This window comes from Ipomoea nil, unplaced genomic scaffold (assembly GCF_001879475.1).
Source record: "Ipomoea nil cultivar Tokyo-kokei standard unplaced genomic scaffold, Asagao_1.1 scaffold3147, whole genome shotgun sequence".
NCBI lineage: Eukaryota > Viridiplantae > Streptophyta > Magnoliopsida > Solanales > Convolvulaceae > Ipomoea > Ipomoea nil.
The window spans coordinates 975048-989125 of NW_017619575.1; the positions used below are offsets into that span (position 1 = coordinate 975048).

At 36.6% G+C, this 14078-nt stretch overlaps 4 protein-coding genes across 4 annotated transcripts; all 4 read left to right on the forward strand.

The window, feature by feature from the left end:
- The first annotated feature begins 146 nt into the window (after positions 1-146).
- LOC109167249 lies at positions 147-3714 on the forward strand. Its single transcript, XM_019316254.1, has 3 exons — positions 147-637; positions 2556-2705; positions 3251-3714. The coding sequence occupies exons 1-3, from the start codon at positions 278-280 to the stop codon at positions 3317-3319; spliced, it is 579 nt and encodes a 192-aa protein (XP_019171799.1). The 5' UTR covers positions 147-277; the 3' UTR covers positions 3320-3714.
- A 948-nt stretch (positions 3715-4662) lies between these two features.
- LOC109167250 (mediator of RNA polymerase II transcription subunit 11-like) lies at positions 4663-9113 on the forward strand. Its single transcript, XM_019316255.1, has 5 exons — positions 4663-4915; positions 5201-5260; positions 5352-5468; positions 5941-6141; positions 8695-9113. The coding sequence occupies exons 2-4, from the start codon at positions 5204-5206 to the stop codon at positions 6115-6117; spliced, it is 351 nt and encodes a 116-aa protein (XP_019171800.1). The 5' UTR covers positions 4663-4915; positions 5201-5203; the 3' UTR covers positions 6118-6141; positions 8695-9113.
- On the forward strand, positions 6815-7804 carry LOC109167247. The gene is made up of 2 exons (XM_019316251.1): positions 6815-6899; positions 6981-7804. Exons 1-2 carry the CDS (start codon positions 6860-6862, stop codon positions 7679-7681), a joined length of 741 nt encoding a protein of 246 aa, XP_019171796.1. The 5' UTR covers positions 6815-6859; the 3' UTR covers positions 7682-7804.
- Positions 9114-10424: 1311 nt separating the features above from the next.
- On the forward strand, positions 10425-11045 carry LOC109167056. The gene has a single exon (XM_019315960.1). The coding sequence runs from the start codon at positions 10425-10427 to the stop codon at positions 11043-11045; it is 621 nt and encodes a 206-aa protein (XP_019171505.1).
- Positions 11046-14078: the final 3033 nt, after the last annotated feature.

Genomic DNA, 14078 nt, shown 5'->3' on the forward strand with positions numbered 1-14078 from the left:
TATAATGAAATGATGAGGTTTTGGGCTTTCTGTTAACGAATTGGGCCAAAGTGGTAGAACTGCAATTTATGACTAATTACAGGGGCCGAAGTGAAATTTAACCATAAATCAAAAATCGAAGTTCATCTACATTAGCTCGAACTTCGTATCATTACGGTATATGAACGAGAAACTATAAATACAAGGAAACGCGCACGCGAAAAACGGTAATATTCCTTGCGGATCGGAGAAGATATAACAATACCCCGCCGACTAACCACCAATCCCGCCGGCGTATATGGAGGGAGTAGGGGCCAGATTTGGCCGATCGTCGTCTCGATACGGACCGGCGACGGTTTTCACCGGTCCGGTTCGTAAGTGGAAGAGGAAATGGGTCCACGTATCGCCGCCTAGCTCAGGCAATAGCAATCACCAGAGCCATCAGGCAGCTACGAATGTTGGAGCTAACGGAAGTAACGGATCTTATCTCTTGCTTCTCAAGTGGACTCCGATTACTCCCAGCCAGAACGGCAATAACGCTAACAATAGCAACGGCGCCGCCGCCGCCGCCGATAAGAATGAAGACTCCAAGAGCTCCGCCAAAGACGACGCCGTTGCTGCAGAGGTGCCATTGAAGCGAAAATTTAAGTATATTCCGGTAATTTTCTGCCAAGCCAGTAGTCAATTTTTTTTTTTTTTTGGGTGTCAGTGTAGCAATCTGAATTTTACTATTTATGTAGTATGTATTGCTCCATCTCGTTACGTGTGTTTACGCTTGTGTGTGTATATTTATGCAATGCTGAGATATTCAGAATATTTTGTGTTTATATGTCTACGTCTTTTCACATGATGGAGTTGACTTGACGGGTGGACTGAACGTTGTTTAATTTTGTGGCGCCAGTTCTGTTAGGATCTTTCGTTTGTGGATCTAAAATTGGGATCTTGAGATGGAATAATAGGCATATGGTTGTAAAAGTAATGATTTTTTTGGAAGGAAGGTTACTTGACCTGAAGAAATTGAGTAACTTGAACAGATGATATAGTAGTTTCTCTCTCTCTCTCTCTCTCTCTCTCTCTCTCTTTTGATTATTAGATCTGTTTCTGACTTGTAGCAAAAGCATTGGCATGATAGATTGATAGGTTCTTTCCTCAAATAGATGTATTTAATACTCTCAATTATCAATCCAGAGTTTGTGAAACTTCCTCTTAAAAACATTTTAGGAAAGAGGATTACTTAATAGGTAGGTTTTAATTAGATCTCAGACTTAGGCTTATTCCACCATACTTAATAGTTGATCTGTTGGCAGAACTGGCAGTTGTATTAGAGCTATATATAACTTCATAGAGTATTATACTTGTTGAAAAGGGGATGCCTGACTGCTCTTATCCAGATAGCCCATCTAATCCTTCCCTTAATCCTTAAATAAGAGGGTGTTATGCATTGCTTACTCAGATGGTTCCTGTTCATTCAGTTCATAGTTCACCAAGTATCTTTATTAGCAGAGCTAGTTCAGTTGACACTTTCTCCATTACATTTTTCAAGACTAAGGGGTTTAGACGTTGAGTCAATGCTTTATTGCACTTCTATTGGTAGGGATCTTCCCCTTTGACTAGATGGCCTGAGAAAAATAGTCATCTCCTGCTGTGTTAGAAACTTTTAGCTGCCAGTCATACATGTTAGAATATGCCAAACTTGAATATAGGTTTGATCTGATTGGATATTATTATATGAACTTAATTACTGAACTAAAGTCAGATATATTTGTGCAAAGAGGAACACATTTACATATAGGTTTTTATTTGGTGAATTGGTCGTCCATCCAGTAAAATTGAATCTTATTTCCTCGAATTTGCTGCAATTCTTTCCTTTACCTCTTTAACAATTCAAAGATTTGAGGTCAATTCCCTCCATTTCCTTTTCTCCTTTCACTCTTGATCTTTCAAACATACATGAAACAAATTAGAAATAGTTTTAGTATGTGAGGGACAATTTAGATGGCTAGTAGTAGTTGTTGAGTATTTGTATGTGTGTGTTAGAAGTTACTGCTGGTGTTTGCACAAATTTTTGGAAACTCTTTATGGATGACAGATAATGATGGGATTTGGACTTTTGGAGCCTTTATTTGTTTGTTAACTACTTCTTTACAATGGAGTATTACAGGCATTGTGCTGATCTGACACTTGAGCCCCTTTCAGGTGACTGAAAATGTCTCCTAAATCATAATTGATTACTTTACTCTGTCCAAACTTCTATTATCATGGATATACACTTGCCAGTTGCCAGTGTGAAGGAGATCTTCTTATAATAGTTGAAATTTAAAAACCTTCCAGAGTATGCCATTGGAAGTAAAACTTTCTACTGCTCTCTGTAATGAGAGATTATTAAGTCTTATTTTTATTTTGCTTAGTGTTCTTTTCTGTATAGGAATAAATAGCAGTAACTGTTAAAATGCTTTGTATTTTTATTTTCTGAATCACTGCTTAAGTGTAGAGATCACTACATTTTATTGCCAATTTTTTTTTCATCTAAGATGTGTTTTCTTTTGCTCTTAATTTCATCTTGAATGGTTGAGTAGATTGCTGTGCTTGAAGAGCAAAAATCTTCAGAACTTGAGGATGAAGCCAATCAAATTGAAAGTGAAACAAATGGAGGAAAGCCTGCTTCTAAGACTGATGGTTTTCATGAAAAACCAGATATCAATGATGTGCCAATGGAGGATAATCAGGTACATCAGACATCCTTTCCCAATATGAAAATATTGGAATACGGGTAAAAAACAGTAAAAACTTCATTTTGTTTGGTACATAGAGGAGAACAGGAATTGAACTTGAGATCTCTTATCTAAAATCACATGCTTATAAAATCTACTTTTCACGTTTTATATTAGTTTAGCTTTAATGATTGTTTTGTATCCACACAACTGTTGTTCTTGTGCTTTTGAATTTTTTCGTTCTACTATTAGTCTATTACTATATCACTATATGGCAATGGAGAGAAATTGTGCTCTTGATCTAAAGAGCCGCAATATGTAAAATAGAGGAATAATTTTACACATTCAAAGGAGTGGTTGATTTTTATGCACAATATGCCCTCGGTGTGCTTCAAATTTCTTACATGTCCTAATTTGAAAACGCCCCATATCCTGACAAACAGTTCTATGATTTTGGAACTAGCTCTTCTTGGGCTCTAGATTTAAGCCTCTGCTTGTTAGTTTAAAGAAACTACCATCTAACCTTTATATTACTAATTTTAATGTCTCCTATGTATCAGGCTTCTGAGAATGACATTCCAGAACGACAGGATTTAAATGAAAGCACGTTGGATTTGAGTTTGGGATGAACGTTCACGATCACCACGAGAAAAATTGCTGACACGAAAGAACGAAAGCATACCTGATACCTGACTAAAGAATGTCAGTTAGACAGAGTTGTACTGGATTGAGTCTTTTTGCTGATATCTTCTCAGTAACATGAAAACACTGTCCTTTGAGAAATGTTATCCGCTTTGGTATTTGTACTTTGCTTCAAATTGTTTAAGCTCTGCATACTGAAACAGCTTATGAACTGGCATTGATATGATTTTTATCTTCTGGTGATTGTAGTTTGTATCAATACTGTACTGAGAAGTAGAATCACACTTGTTTTTCTTTTCCAAAAATTTTCCAGATTGTTGTGGGCGACCTTTATGTATTGGAATATTGTTTACATATTGGACTTGGTTTATATGTGTTGAGGTCTTGAGGATATACATTTGGTTTTTCATATTTATCCTCAATTTGACCCTATGTTTGAATATTACAAATATTTTTTATGATGAATTATAAACTTTCAAGTTTAACATTCTATAAAGTTGTCTGTTGACCAATTTTTTTAGTTTGAGTAAGTTAATTATGGGATATTTAAACTGGTTACCTTCTTGTTGTTATTCGTTAGGTCGGTATTACTTATATCGCACCTGATGTAGTTAATACGGGGTGTATCGTCTACGATCTACATTCTTACATCGGGTTCGGGTTCGGATCTTATGTCATGTCTGCTTGTTGGTTTAAGTAATATACCTCGGTCAATGTAATAGTGGGTCAAATGTTCCCAAGATAATAGTTATAGCGTAAAAAACAGCCAAAAATACCTTCTGACATCAATTAATGCGGTATTTATAGCTAGGAGAAGGGGACATGTCCCAGTCTGCCGGCATGCCCGTCGTGTGGAGGTCATGCACGGGTGAGAACGGTTGTCCAAGGGGTTAGGGCCACGTGTTCTAAGATTCTTGACTACGCAAGGTCATACTTCGAGGTCCTAGAGAGGGCGGTCCGACCTAACCGGGCTAGAGGACCCTTTTTCGGGATTAGCCTTCGATCAAGGTCGAGAACACAAAGATGGTTGGGAAAAGAGAGCATTTAGGTCGGTTATGATTGGGGCGGGTTCGACCCGTCCCATAATGCACTTACCGACCAACGTATTAGGCACGAAATTCGGAAAATAATTCTCATCAACACCTTTAGGTAACAATTGCGAGCATTTTAATAAATAAAAAAAAAAAAAACTTACATTAGTATTGATATAGTCAATAAAATATTACGAAAATGTAAATCAACTTAGGTAACCTCCTTAGTAAAATTTGCTTTGTAATTTTAATTGATAAAGACAATTCAATCAATTTATATAGGGATACCTTAAACACAAATTCAAAGTCTTTCTCACTTTCTCAAGGAGGGAAAAAACAGTGTTGAAGTTGAATTTTTCGTTTTAAACCGATTAACGATCGCAACCGGGATTTCCAGTCTCCGGTCACCTTCCCAAATACCGGCATATTGCAGTCATTTTCTGGGTTTCTCTTAATTTTTCGCTACTTACATCCATCAGCCCTAAAGGCTAAAAGGAGCAAAGGCGAGTGCATTAGCTCTCTTCTCCTGAGCTATCAGTGGCTTTTTAAGCGGTGAGAGTATAGTATTTCTGTTTATTTATTTATTTATTTTTATTTTTTTTTTTTTTTCATTCTCGTTGCTGTTTTTTGGGGGCGGGGAGGTTAATTTCACTGTTATTGCGCTTGCTGCTTTGAGAAATTTCATTATTGAATTGTTGCAAAGTTTGGAATACTTCATTTCTCTTGTTATAACGTGGTTCTAATTTGGGAATCTGAAAGCTTTTATGCTTTAATTTGTGAAATTTTGCTCCGAAAACAGCTTACGGTCTGTAACTTTCCTTTTGGTCTTCGTTACAGAGCATGATGGACTCACAAAGCCAGAATACTTCGTTACAGAGGCTTCAGAATGTTGAAAAGGTAAAGCATACGATTGAACTGACAGAGCTATAGGAGTATATATTGGGTTAATTTTCACTCTGAATGTGTGGATGGTTATAATTAATTGCAGAGGATAGTTAGGGTTTTGGAGCTGGCTGGAGGAGTAATGGATGAATTGGCAAACCCAAGTGGCCCTAGGAAGGAGCTGATTAACAATCAATGCAGCGAGTTCATGCAACTAATTAAGGTTTTAAATTTATTAATTTACCCTTTATGAACATGGATTTGAAGAATTATCAGAGAAGTTGCGTTGAATATCACTATTCTTGCTTGGATTTTTTCTTTATGCTGCATAGAAATTGCTATTGTGTGTTGCAAGTTTGGCTATGAATTTATATTTTCCCCACTTGTGTCTTGTGACAATAGGCATTTGTTTAGACTTTAGACCATAGTGAATTCTATAACTGATAATTGATTGCAATTGAGCTAACTGATCATTATGTGCTTATTGGTGTTGACTGTGAATGACAGTATTGTTTGTATGATAGACTTCTAATAATCTGTCTTTCGGTATATGTGATCTTTCATGTTATGATTTACTTGATATTGAGCATTTAAGATAGAACTTTGAGTCTATAATTTAAGGTTGGATTCCATGGTTCCACCTAGTAAATTGAACAAATAGTTGACGTAGTGGCTTTAAAAAAAATTTGATGCAGGATATCCAGGTGACATTGCGCGAAGAAATCAAAAGTGCATGTGAATATCGTCCATTTGAGAAGTGTGACTATGTCCCAAGAATAGCCAGTGAGATCTGCTGTGAAAAACTGGAATATGTCATTTCACAACTGGATGATATGAAGCAGACAATTGATGAATATCACGGTTCAACTTGAAGCTATATCTTCTAATTCTAGTAGGTAAATTACTGTACATATTCCCCCCTCAGGTAGTCTATGCAAGTTTTGCTCTGATGAAATTAACTTACTTTGATTAGTTTTGGTAAAAAATAAAAAAAATTATTGCTTATGCATGTAGACTGTGCTGTGTTAGGACCAAAGCGAAGCTTGCATAATATAGCTCTTTCTATACCTTGCATGTTCTGCTGGTAATAGATTCAGGATGAATATGATACAATACAGATCCTGGGCTGCCAATCTGCCTAAAATCAATTTAGTTATCTTATTTCCTAGTTTATTAGTAGTTGCCTTTTTTACTTTAAGTAACCATATTTTAGAATATTGTTTCCTTATGTCTTAACCTTTTAACTCCTATATATAGGGAGAATATTAGATTGTCTTAGTAAGTTGGAAATTGAATAAAATCAAAAGGAAGTTTCTTCCTCCAACTTCTCCCCAACTCTCTCTTCTCTCATTCTGTTTTCCCTTCTTCACGATTGGGAAGAACAGAACCAATTGTTCAAACTCTGTCTCTCATAGGCCCATAACGAGGAGTATAACTCGTGAACATATCAATTTGGTTACCGTTGCCGGCGTTATGGGCAGTACCATCACAGATGATCCTGCTTTTAAAGCGCTGCAGAAATCTGTTCGTTCCATGGAGGCTCGTATCGACAAAATTGAGAACCTCTCTGCAACACAACACCAACAGGCAGCTTCCCTGGTTAATTTGGAGAGAATGATGAAACAACTTTTGATTGCTCAAGGCAAAACACCAGTCTCCGAAGCTGAATCAGAAACGGTGCACCAACTTGAAGGGGATTCCGCCATCCAGGAAACACCGGACGATCACCATTCCCTCATTCGATATGCTAAAATGGACTTTCCATTGTTCTCTGGAGATGAAGACCCCAGTTTATGGCTGCTACGTTGTGAATCCTATTTCCGGAATGCCAACATTCCGGATTCGGATCGGATAAATTTTGCCGCACACCATATGATTGGAGAAGCCCAATTATGGTACCATTCTGAAACAGAGTTGATGAAGTTTCCCTCATGGGCTGCCTTCAAAACAGATTGTTGTCTCAGCTTTGGGCCACCACGTAGCATTAATGCCTTAGGTGAACTTAAACAACTGTTTCAAGCAGGACGGAATATAGACGAGTATGTCAAAGAATTTCGCACGCTGTTAGTGAGAGCAGCGAGAGCAGGGACAGTACAACCCAACCAGCGAGTGGATCTTTTTACCGGCGGATTAGATGAAATAATCCGTATAGATGTGGAGCACACCAAACCAAAAACACTAAATGAAGCCATCAACACAGCCAGGGATTTTTCCGCAAGTGCCAATTGTTGGGACTTATTTTCAACCAAGCCTTCACCTCTACAAACCAGTAACAACATTGCCCAATCATCCGCCCATGTTCCATTACCCATACCTCCATCAACCAACCAGCAACAACCCAAATTCAAATTCCCCATACCCGAACAGAAGGCCGAATGCATAGCCAAAAACTTATGCTACAATTGTGATGAATTTTTTTTTTTTTCCGAGTCATAAATGTCGCCATCTTTTTATGTTGTGGACATTAGAAGATGGTGAAGAACCGCCTGGTGGGCTTGCATCCACGGAGGACTTCCCTGAATTCAACTTGAACGCACGCGATGGAATCGCCTAAATTCAAGCTTGGGCTGCCAATCTGCCTAAAATCAATTTAGTTATCTTATTTCCTAGTTTATTAGTAGTTGCCTTTTTACTTTAAGTAACCATATTTTAGAATATTGTTTCCTTATGTCTTAACCTTTTAACTCCTATATATAGGGAGAATATTAGATTGTCTTAGTAAGTTGGAAATTGAATAAAATCAAAAGGAAGTTTCTTCCTCCAACTCTCTCTTCTCTCATTCTGTTTTCCCTTCTTCATGATTGGGAACAACAGAAGAACCAATTGTTCAAACTCTGTCTCTCATAGGCCCATAACAAGGAGTATAACTCGTGAACATATCAGAATAGACTTTAATTTATTCTTGAAGTTGTTTGTGAAACTGTTCACTTTTAAAGAATCAACTAATTCCTACTGGCATTATGATGTGTTGCATGACTTCTGCTTGGCTGCTTGTCATGTGAAATTTTCTGACATATGTATCTTTTGGATGGAGCATTGTCAAGTTTAGGATGGTTTTGGTGAAGTAATAAATAAAGGGGGGAAAATTTTGATTTGATCTCTGATGATTTAACCTAGCAAAAATTGAAGTTATCCTCAAGTACCCACCCCACCCCTGTTCCCTCAGCCTTTTGCTTCTGACATTTCTACTCGTCGTCACTGTCTGTTGCTCTGCACTAAATTCCAAATAATATCAGTACAAGCAAGAAACCAAAAAGTGAAATGAATGATGAAAAGGGAATTTGAGTTTAGAGTAAATGTTGCTTAATTGCTGCAAGCCTGCAAAGTTTCATACCAAAATGAACAGCGCATTGTTTTATCATATGACTGTAGTTTGTGCTGTATAATGGTTGTTGCTATTCACTAGCATTCTGTCCATATTTCTGAATCTTGTTTGTGAACCTTTTCAGGCTTACCATGCTGCAGTTCCCACTTCCCAGATGTTTCAATATGCCATGAGGAATCGCAATGCTTGGAATCTGTATCATGATATTGACTTGGATCTTTATCCAAACCGAAAACACATTACAGAATCATATGGCATTGTTGCTATGATTTTGCCTGATTGTATTATTGTTATCACAGATATTGGACCCCCCTGTTCTTCATCCTCAGTGAAGAAAGCAACTTGCCAACCATTCAAAAAAAAAAAAGAAGCAAAAGTGGTGTTTACTGTGTCCAAGTGAAGAATGTCTTAACAAGTCCATGACAAAGCCTCATCTGATTTACATAAATTTTAGTCCACTGTCAGGTCATATCCTTTTACAATCAACTTTAGCATGCATAATTAGTAATTATATCCTATGATTATATTCCTTGTGATTTTGAATCATTACCACATATATCATCAAAACTCTACACTTTGGTTGTGGATTTATTAAGTTTTAACCATTTGGGTCCAGTAGCTGTATGTGACCTATCTATAGTTCAAAAAGCTCACCGAATGGCCCAGCAAACCACGGTAGGACCCATTAAGGCTTCAGACATCCAAACTGAAAATAAATAAATAAAATAAAATAAAAAAAATTGCACACCAATCCTAGAAGCTCTATTGCCTTAGTTTTAAGTTTTGGTAAATGAGGTAAATTATAAGATATGTTTTAAGGTTTATAAATTTATCAAAAGACGTTTCAAAAGTGTCTATTAGATCAATCTTGTTTATGTTTAAAAGTTCACAAATTTGATAGATACTAAAAAGATATTAACAAAAATTAGACTCGTAATCTCTAAATGGGCAAATATCATGCTTCACCAATCACCAATTTAAACTTTGTTGAAATTGAGGGATTGATAGGTCTGGCGGGTGGAGAATAACCACCCCCCGCCAGTTAGGCGGAAGCAAAATATGTGAGTACCAAAGAACAAGAGAATAAAGAGAATATGGTGAAAGATTACAATAGATTATATCTCTCTATGTGTCTACGTACCTCTATATATACTAAACTACATACTAAATTAACCTAATAGGATTAGGAAACTAAGCCCACCCTACTAAAAGTTTCCTAATATTCAACAAACTTGAAAGTAAAACCGAGCTTGATTGTTGTGAGTGACTATGCACTCTCACTCATCCTTTAAGAGAGGTCGAGAGTTCAAACTCTTAATTAAGTCGGTCTGATACGAATGAGGATTAGTCTAAATATAGTACGAGCTTAAAGGTGTGTTGTACATAATCTGACCAAAAAAATTAACAGTTGATCATCTTAGCTGGGTTGTCATATGTCCCGTGTAGGGGTGGAGAGTGACCAACTGACCATAGTTCTGGATAAGGCAATAGAGGATTTGAGCAATAGATACAGACATACAGTACAGTATGGCCAATGTCATATTACTGTACTTCTGTACTCTGGACCACTTCAATTTAATGAGACCAATCAAAGGTCCAAACCTTACTTCTTTGCTTTTATTCTGATGATGATTGATGACCCAAACTGTTCAACATGCACCGCGTCACAGCCGAAACTTCCCCAACCCCCAAACAATGCCACAGACATTTAGCCATTTACTACTCCCAAAAAATATGTCACCAACTCCATTGTCCATTCCTCATTTCCTCCTCCCCTACACCCTTTCTTTCTTCCCTTATCAACTCCTCAAACCTCCATAGCCAAACCCTCAAAGAACCTTCATTTCATCAGCCATGAAGAAGCTTTACAGAAAAGGCACAGTTTTCCCATCTCCACCGCTGGTTTCAGACCAGCTAGCTTTCTTGCCAGCCGCAATCTTCACCCTCACACTAGCCCTCTCCCAGGAAGATAGACAAGTCTTGGCTTATCTCCTATCTTGCCCTTCTGGAAACTTCTCCACCGCTACCCACCACCACCACAAAAACTCATCCTCCGGTAAGGGCGGCGGCGGCGCTCACCATCCGCCGTCCTTCAACTGTTTCTGCTTTAACTGCTACCGGAGTTACTGGGCGAGGTGGGACTCCTCCCCCAACCGTCAACTCATAGATGAGATTATAGAAGCCTATGAAGATGGGTTGCAGAGCAAGAAAGAGAAGAGCAGGAGAGAAAGAAGGAAGAGTAATAAAGGGTCTGTTAGTAGTAGTAGTAGTAGTAGTAGTTCAGGTGAAGTGATGAGAAAGTCTGAGGTGATGATGATGAGTTTGAATAAGGATGATTCCGGTGAGGCAGACGGCGCGGCGGCGGCGGCGCTACCCAGTCACTCCGGCGAGGGAGAGGAGGAGGGAGGTGAAAAAGGGTCAGTGAGGAGGCTTGTGAGTTTTCTTGGAGAGAAGATTTGGAGTGTTTGGAGCTGAAAATTTTGTTGGGAAAAAAAAAAAGGTTGTTAAGAAGGGAATGAAAAAGCTAAGGTTGGTTAACACCTTCACTACTTCTTCTATCTTCTCCTCTCTTTATCTTTTGTATTTCTCTGCTGCAAAATCTGTAAAGTACCCTCTCCCTTCCCAGTGTAAAATATGGCTGGTTTTGAATGAACACCTGAGATTGTTGTTCATACCTTCAACCCCTGTTTGATTGCAGAAGCAAAAGAAATTAATTTCCTGGAATTCTTCAAGTATCTTTGGTAAATCCCCTGTTAACATTGTCAACCAATGACTGATCTGATGATGTTTCTTGCTATGTTTTCTGCATTTCTTTTCAACATATGATCATGAAATCCTCTGTGATTTTCTCTTTCTCTGCTCCATTAAAACTCAAAAAAAAAAAAGACAAACTTATCAGAACATAATCATGGAGCAATGGTTTAGTTTTGTCTCTTAGACTCTACCTAGAAGTTGATGCTGTCCAAATTGTTATTCAATAATGGTGTAAAATGTGACAACATGTACAACTCAATTGGTCATATAATTGAAACTTGTCATAAGATATCACAGATGAATTGAGTTATCATGATTTATCCCTCCACAAATTATCAGGTCAGGCATGGGGCGTCTAGGCGGGCGGTTTTACCAATTGTCACAAGAATACAAGAAAAATTGCAGTTGCTATTTAGGTGAAACTCGTTTGTATTCTTACTAGAAGGTAAATAAATAATTTTGGAGTTAAACTTAAAACTTTATAGTTTTAGAAATGAATTGAATTGGGATGTGGGTGCTGTTCATTCTTGAAATGAACAGTTGTGTGCAGTAAAAAAGGAATTGCCTTTTGTGGGATTAACCCATGTCTTGTCTGTGGGTGAAAGCTGTGAATGAGCAGAAAAGGATTGGATATATTTGTGGATGGATGGGTCTGCCATTTTTGGAGTTTATTCCTGTGAACAGTGTTAGCTTAAAAAGTTAGAATTTGGGCAGTTAAAGTAGTTCAGGCAGAGATAGAGATAGGTAAATATGCCAACTACTGAGTTGAATTCGTTGATTCTGAAACGTGGTAGGCTGCTGGAATATGTCTCAGATAGAAAGATGCCAACTGGGATGATTATCTGAATCAAACGTTAAAATCGATAAAATTTCCATTTCACATTCACTACTGGGGTGACTAAAAGCGCAAAGCCTGCTCCATTAAATAAGACCAGGTGTCTGAACCGGTCTTAATTGTATGACGTATCTTTAAGCCTGTATAATATTTAGATTAATTTTTATTTATACTGAGTCGGTCCAATTAAGAGATAAAGTACTAGTCAAATTGATTTTTTCATACAAAAAAAATTCGAATTCTCAATTTCTCTTAAGAGACGAAAGTATACAGTCATTTACACTAACTAAGCTGATTATTTTCTTATAATTTAACGAGGAAATGTGTCCTTTTTTTTAATCTTCTAAAAGTAATTTAGTTAATTTAAAAGGGTAAAAATGGGTATGATTCGGCGGAAATGGGATACGATTAACGAGGTCGGCAAAAGTAGGGTTCGATTAAAGCGAAAAGACATAAAAACAATGGCCCACCTGCGGACCCGACACCCAAAAACCCTTTTCTTATTCCCTTATGTTTCAACAGAATCTTTACATTATTATTTAGTATACTATGCTCCATGCATTTCACTCATTAAAGTAAATTTGGGCATTGCTTCATGTCTATTTCTTCAATTATTGCTTCATTTTTCTTTGTGTGATGTCTAAAAATTTGGTAGTACAAATCTACTCTTATATCTAAATGTTACAAATTTTATTTTAGTTCAATTATTGTTAATGGTAACTTTTCTAGTAGTTTAAAAAATCTTGAGCCTATCTTCAAAGATTTATCCAACAACAGTTTGATAAATATCCTACATCTACAAACCCCGTTCATGTTGAACTGTTGAAGGGGGACATTAAAGACACATATTTTTAAAATGGAATTTAAAAAAAAAAAAAAAAAAAAAAAAAAGCTTTTTGAATAGAAACACATATATCAAACCGGCCCTCAATAGTTTATATAAATTCTAACGTAATACCAAATAATATTTTATGTAGTGGTTACAAATTTATATCTCTTATGTGATTTGCAAGTATTCTTCTATTGTGAGATGTAACAACGCCACATTGGTAAGAGGGTCAAGATCATATCAGAGACTCCACTCTTGTAAATGATATGAAATGTTAAAAAGTTTTTGATTACACATTTTCAATACCTGCTCTGTTATATACACACAAAATTACAAATATAGAAATCGTTAGTTGTGGATGATTTAATTTACTTTAATAATTCGATACAGACGTGACATGTAACAATTAAATTCTTACTAAATTATCTAACTGCATTTAAACTAATAGGTGGGTAGATGAAAGTGTCAAATTAAGTATACTCCATTAATGTTAATCAACATAATTTGTTGGCATGCAAATCACAATTAAGTCTGAAGTTGATGCAACTACTACTACTTGGCATTTTGCTGCCACCATAATCTAAAGATCTGAAAATGACTGATGACTTTTCAGTGCTTCTTGGCGAAGGAAACTGATATATGCAAACTTGTGTACTTGGGCGGGCAGAAATGTATTTTTTAAAATCAATTTTTTATTTTTGGGTGAGGCAACTAATTGATGGGGTATTGGGTAAATTCGGCTCGTGTGTAATATTTTGTAAACTACATAGGAAATATGAATTGCACTAAAAAGATTATAGGCCCTGTTTGGTAAATGACTGTTAATTGTTAACTGATTGAGTTAATTAGATGGTATAACTAGTTGATAACATTAGATGATTGTAAAAAGATGTTTGGTAAATTAGATGTTAGCGGATAGCTGTTTGGTATAATTTTTTTTTCTCAAAAAGCTAATTGAAAAAAGTTGTTTTGAATAATTTTTTGAATTTTAGCATTTTGGGGTATAAAAAGTTAATTAATCAAACACTTATATTGATTTTTAAACCAAGTCAAATAACTAATAGTGGTCAAATAAGTCAAAATTGACTTA

Coding starts and splice junctions, on each gene's coding strand:
- LOC109167247 (XM_019316251.1), top strand. CDS start 6,860: ATGATGAAACAACTTTTGATTGCTCAAGGCAAAACACCAG. Junction 6,900..6,980: donor TGCTCAAGGCAAAACACCAG/TCTCCGAAGCTG, acceptor ATCACCATTCCC/TCATTCGATATGCTAAAATG.
- LOC109167249 (XM_019316254.1), top strand. CDS start 278: ATGGAGGGAGTAGGGGCCAGATTTGGCCGATCGTCGTCTCGATACGGA. Junction 638..2,555: donor GAAAATTTAAGTATATTCCG/GTAATTTTCTGC, acceptor ATGGTTGAGTAG/ATTGCTGTGCTTGAAGAGCA. Junction 2,706..3,250: donor TGCCAATGGAGGATAATCAG/GTACATCAGACA, acceptor CCTATGTATCAG/GCTTCTGAGAATGACATTCC.
- LOC109167056 (XM_019315960.1), top strand. CDS start 10,425: ATGAAGAAGCTTTACAGAAAAGGCACAGTTTTCCCATCTCCACCGCTG.
- LOC109167250 (XM_019316255.1), top strand. CDS start 5,204: ATGATGGACTCACAAAGCCAGAATACTTCGTTACAGAGGCTTCAGAAT. Junction 5,261..5,351: donor GGCTTCAGAATGTTGAAAAG/GTAAAGCATACG, acceptor AATTAATTGCAG/AGGATAGTTAGGGTTTTGGA. Junction 5,469..5,940: donor AGTTCATGCAACTAATTAAG/GTTTTAAATTTA, acceptor AATTTGATGCAG/GATATCCAGGTGACATTGCG.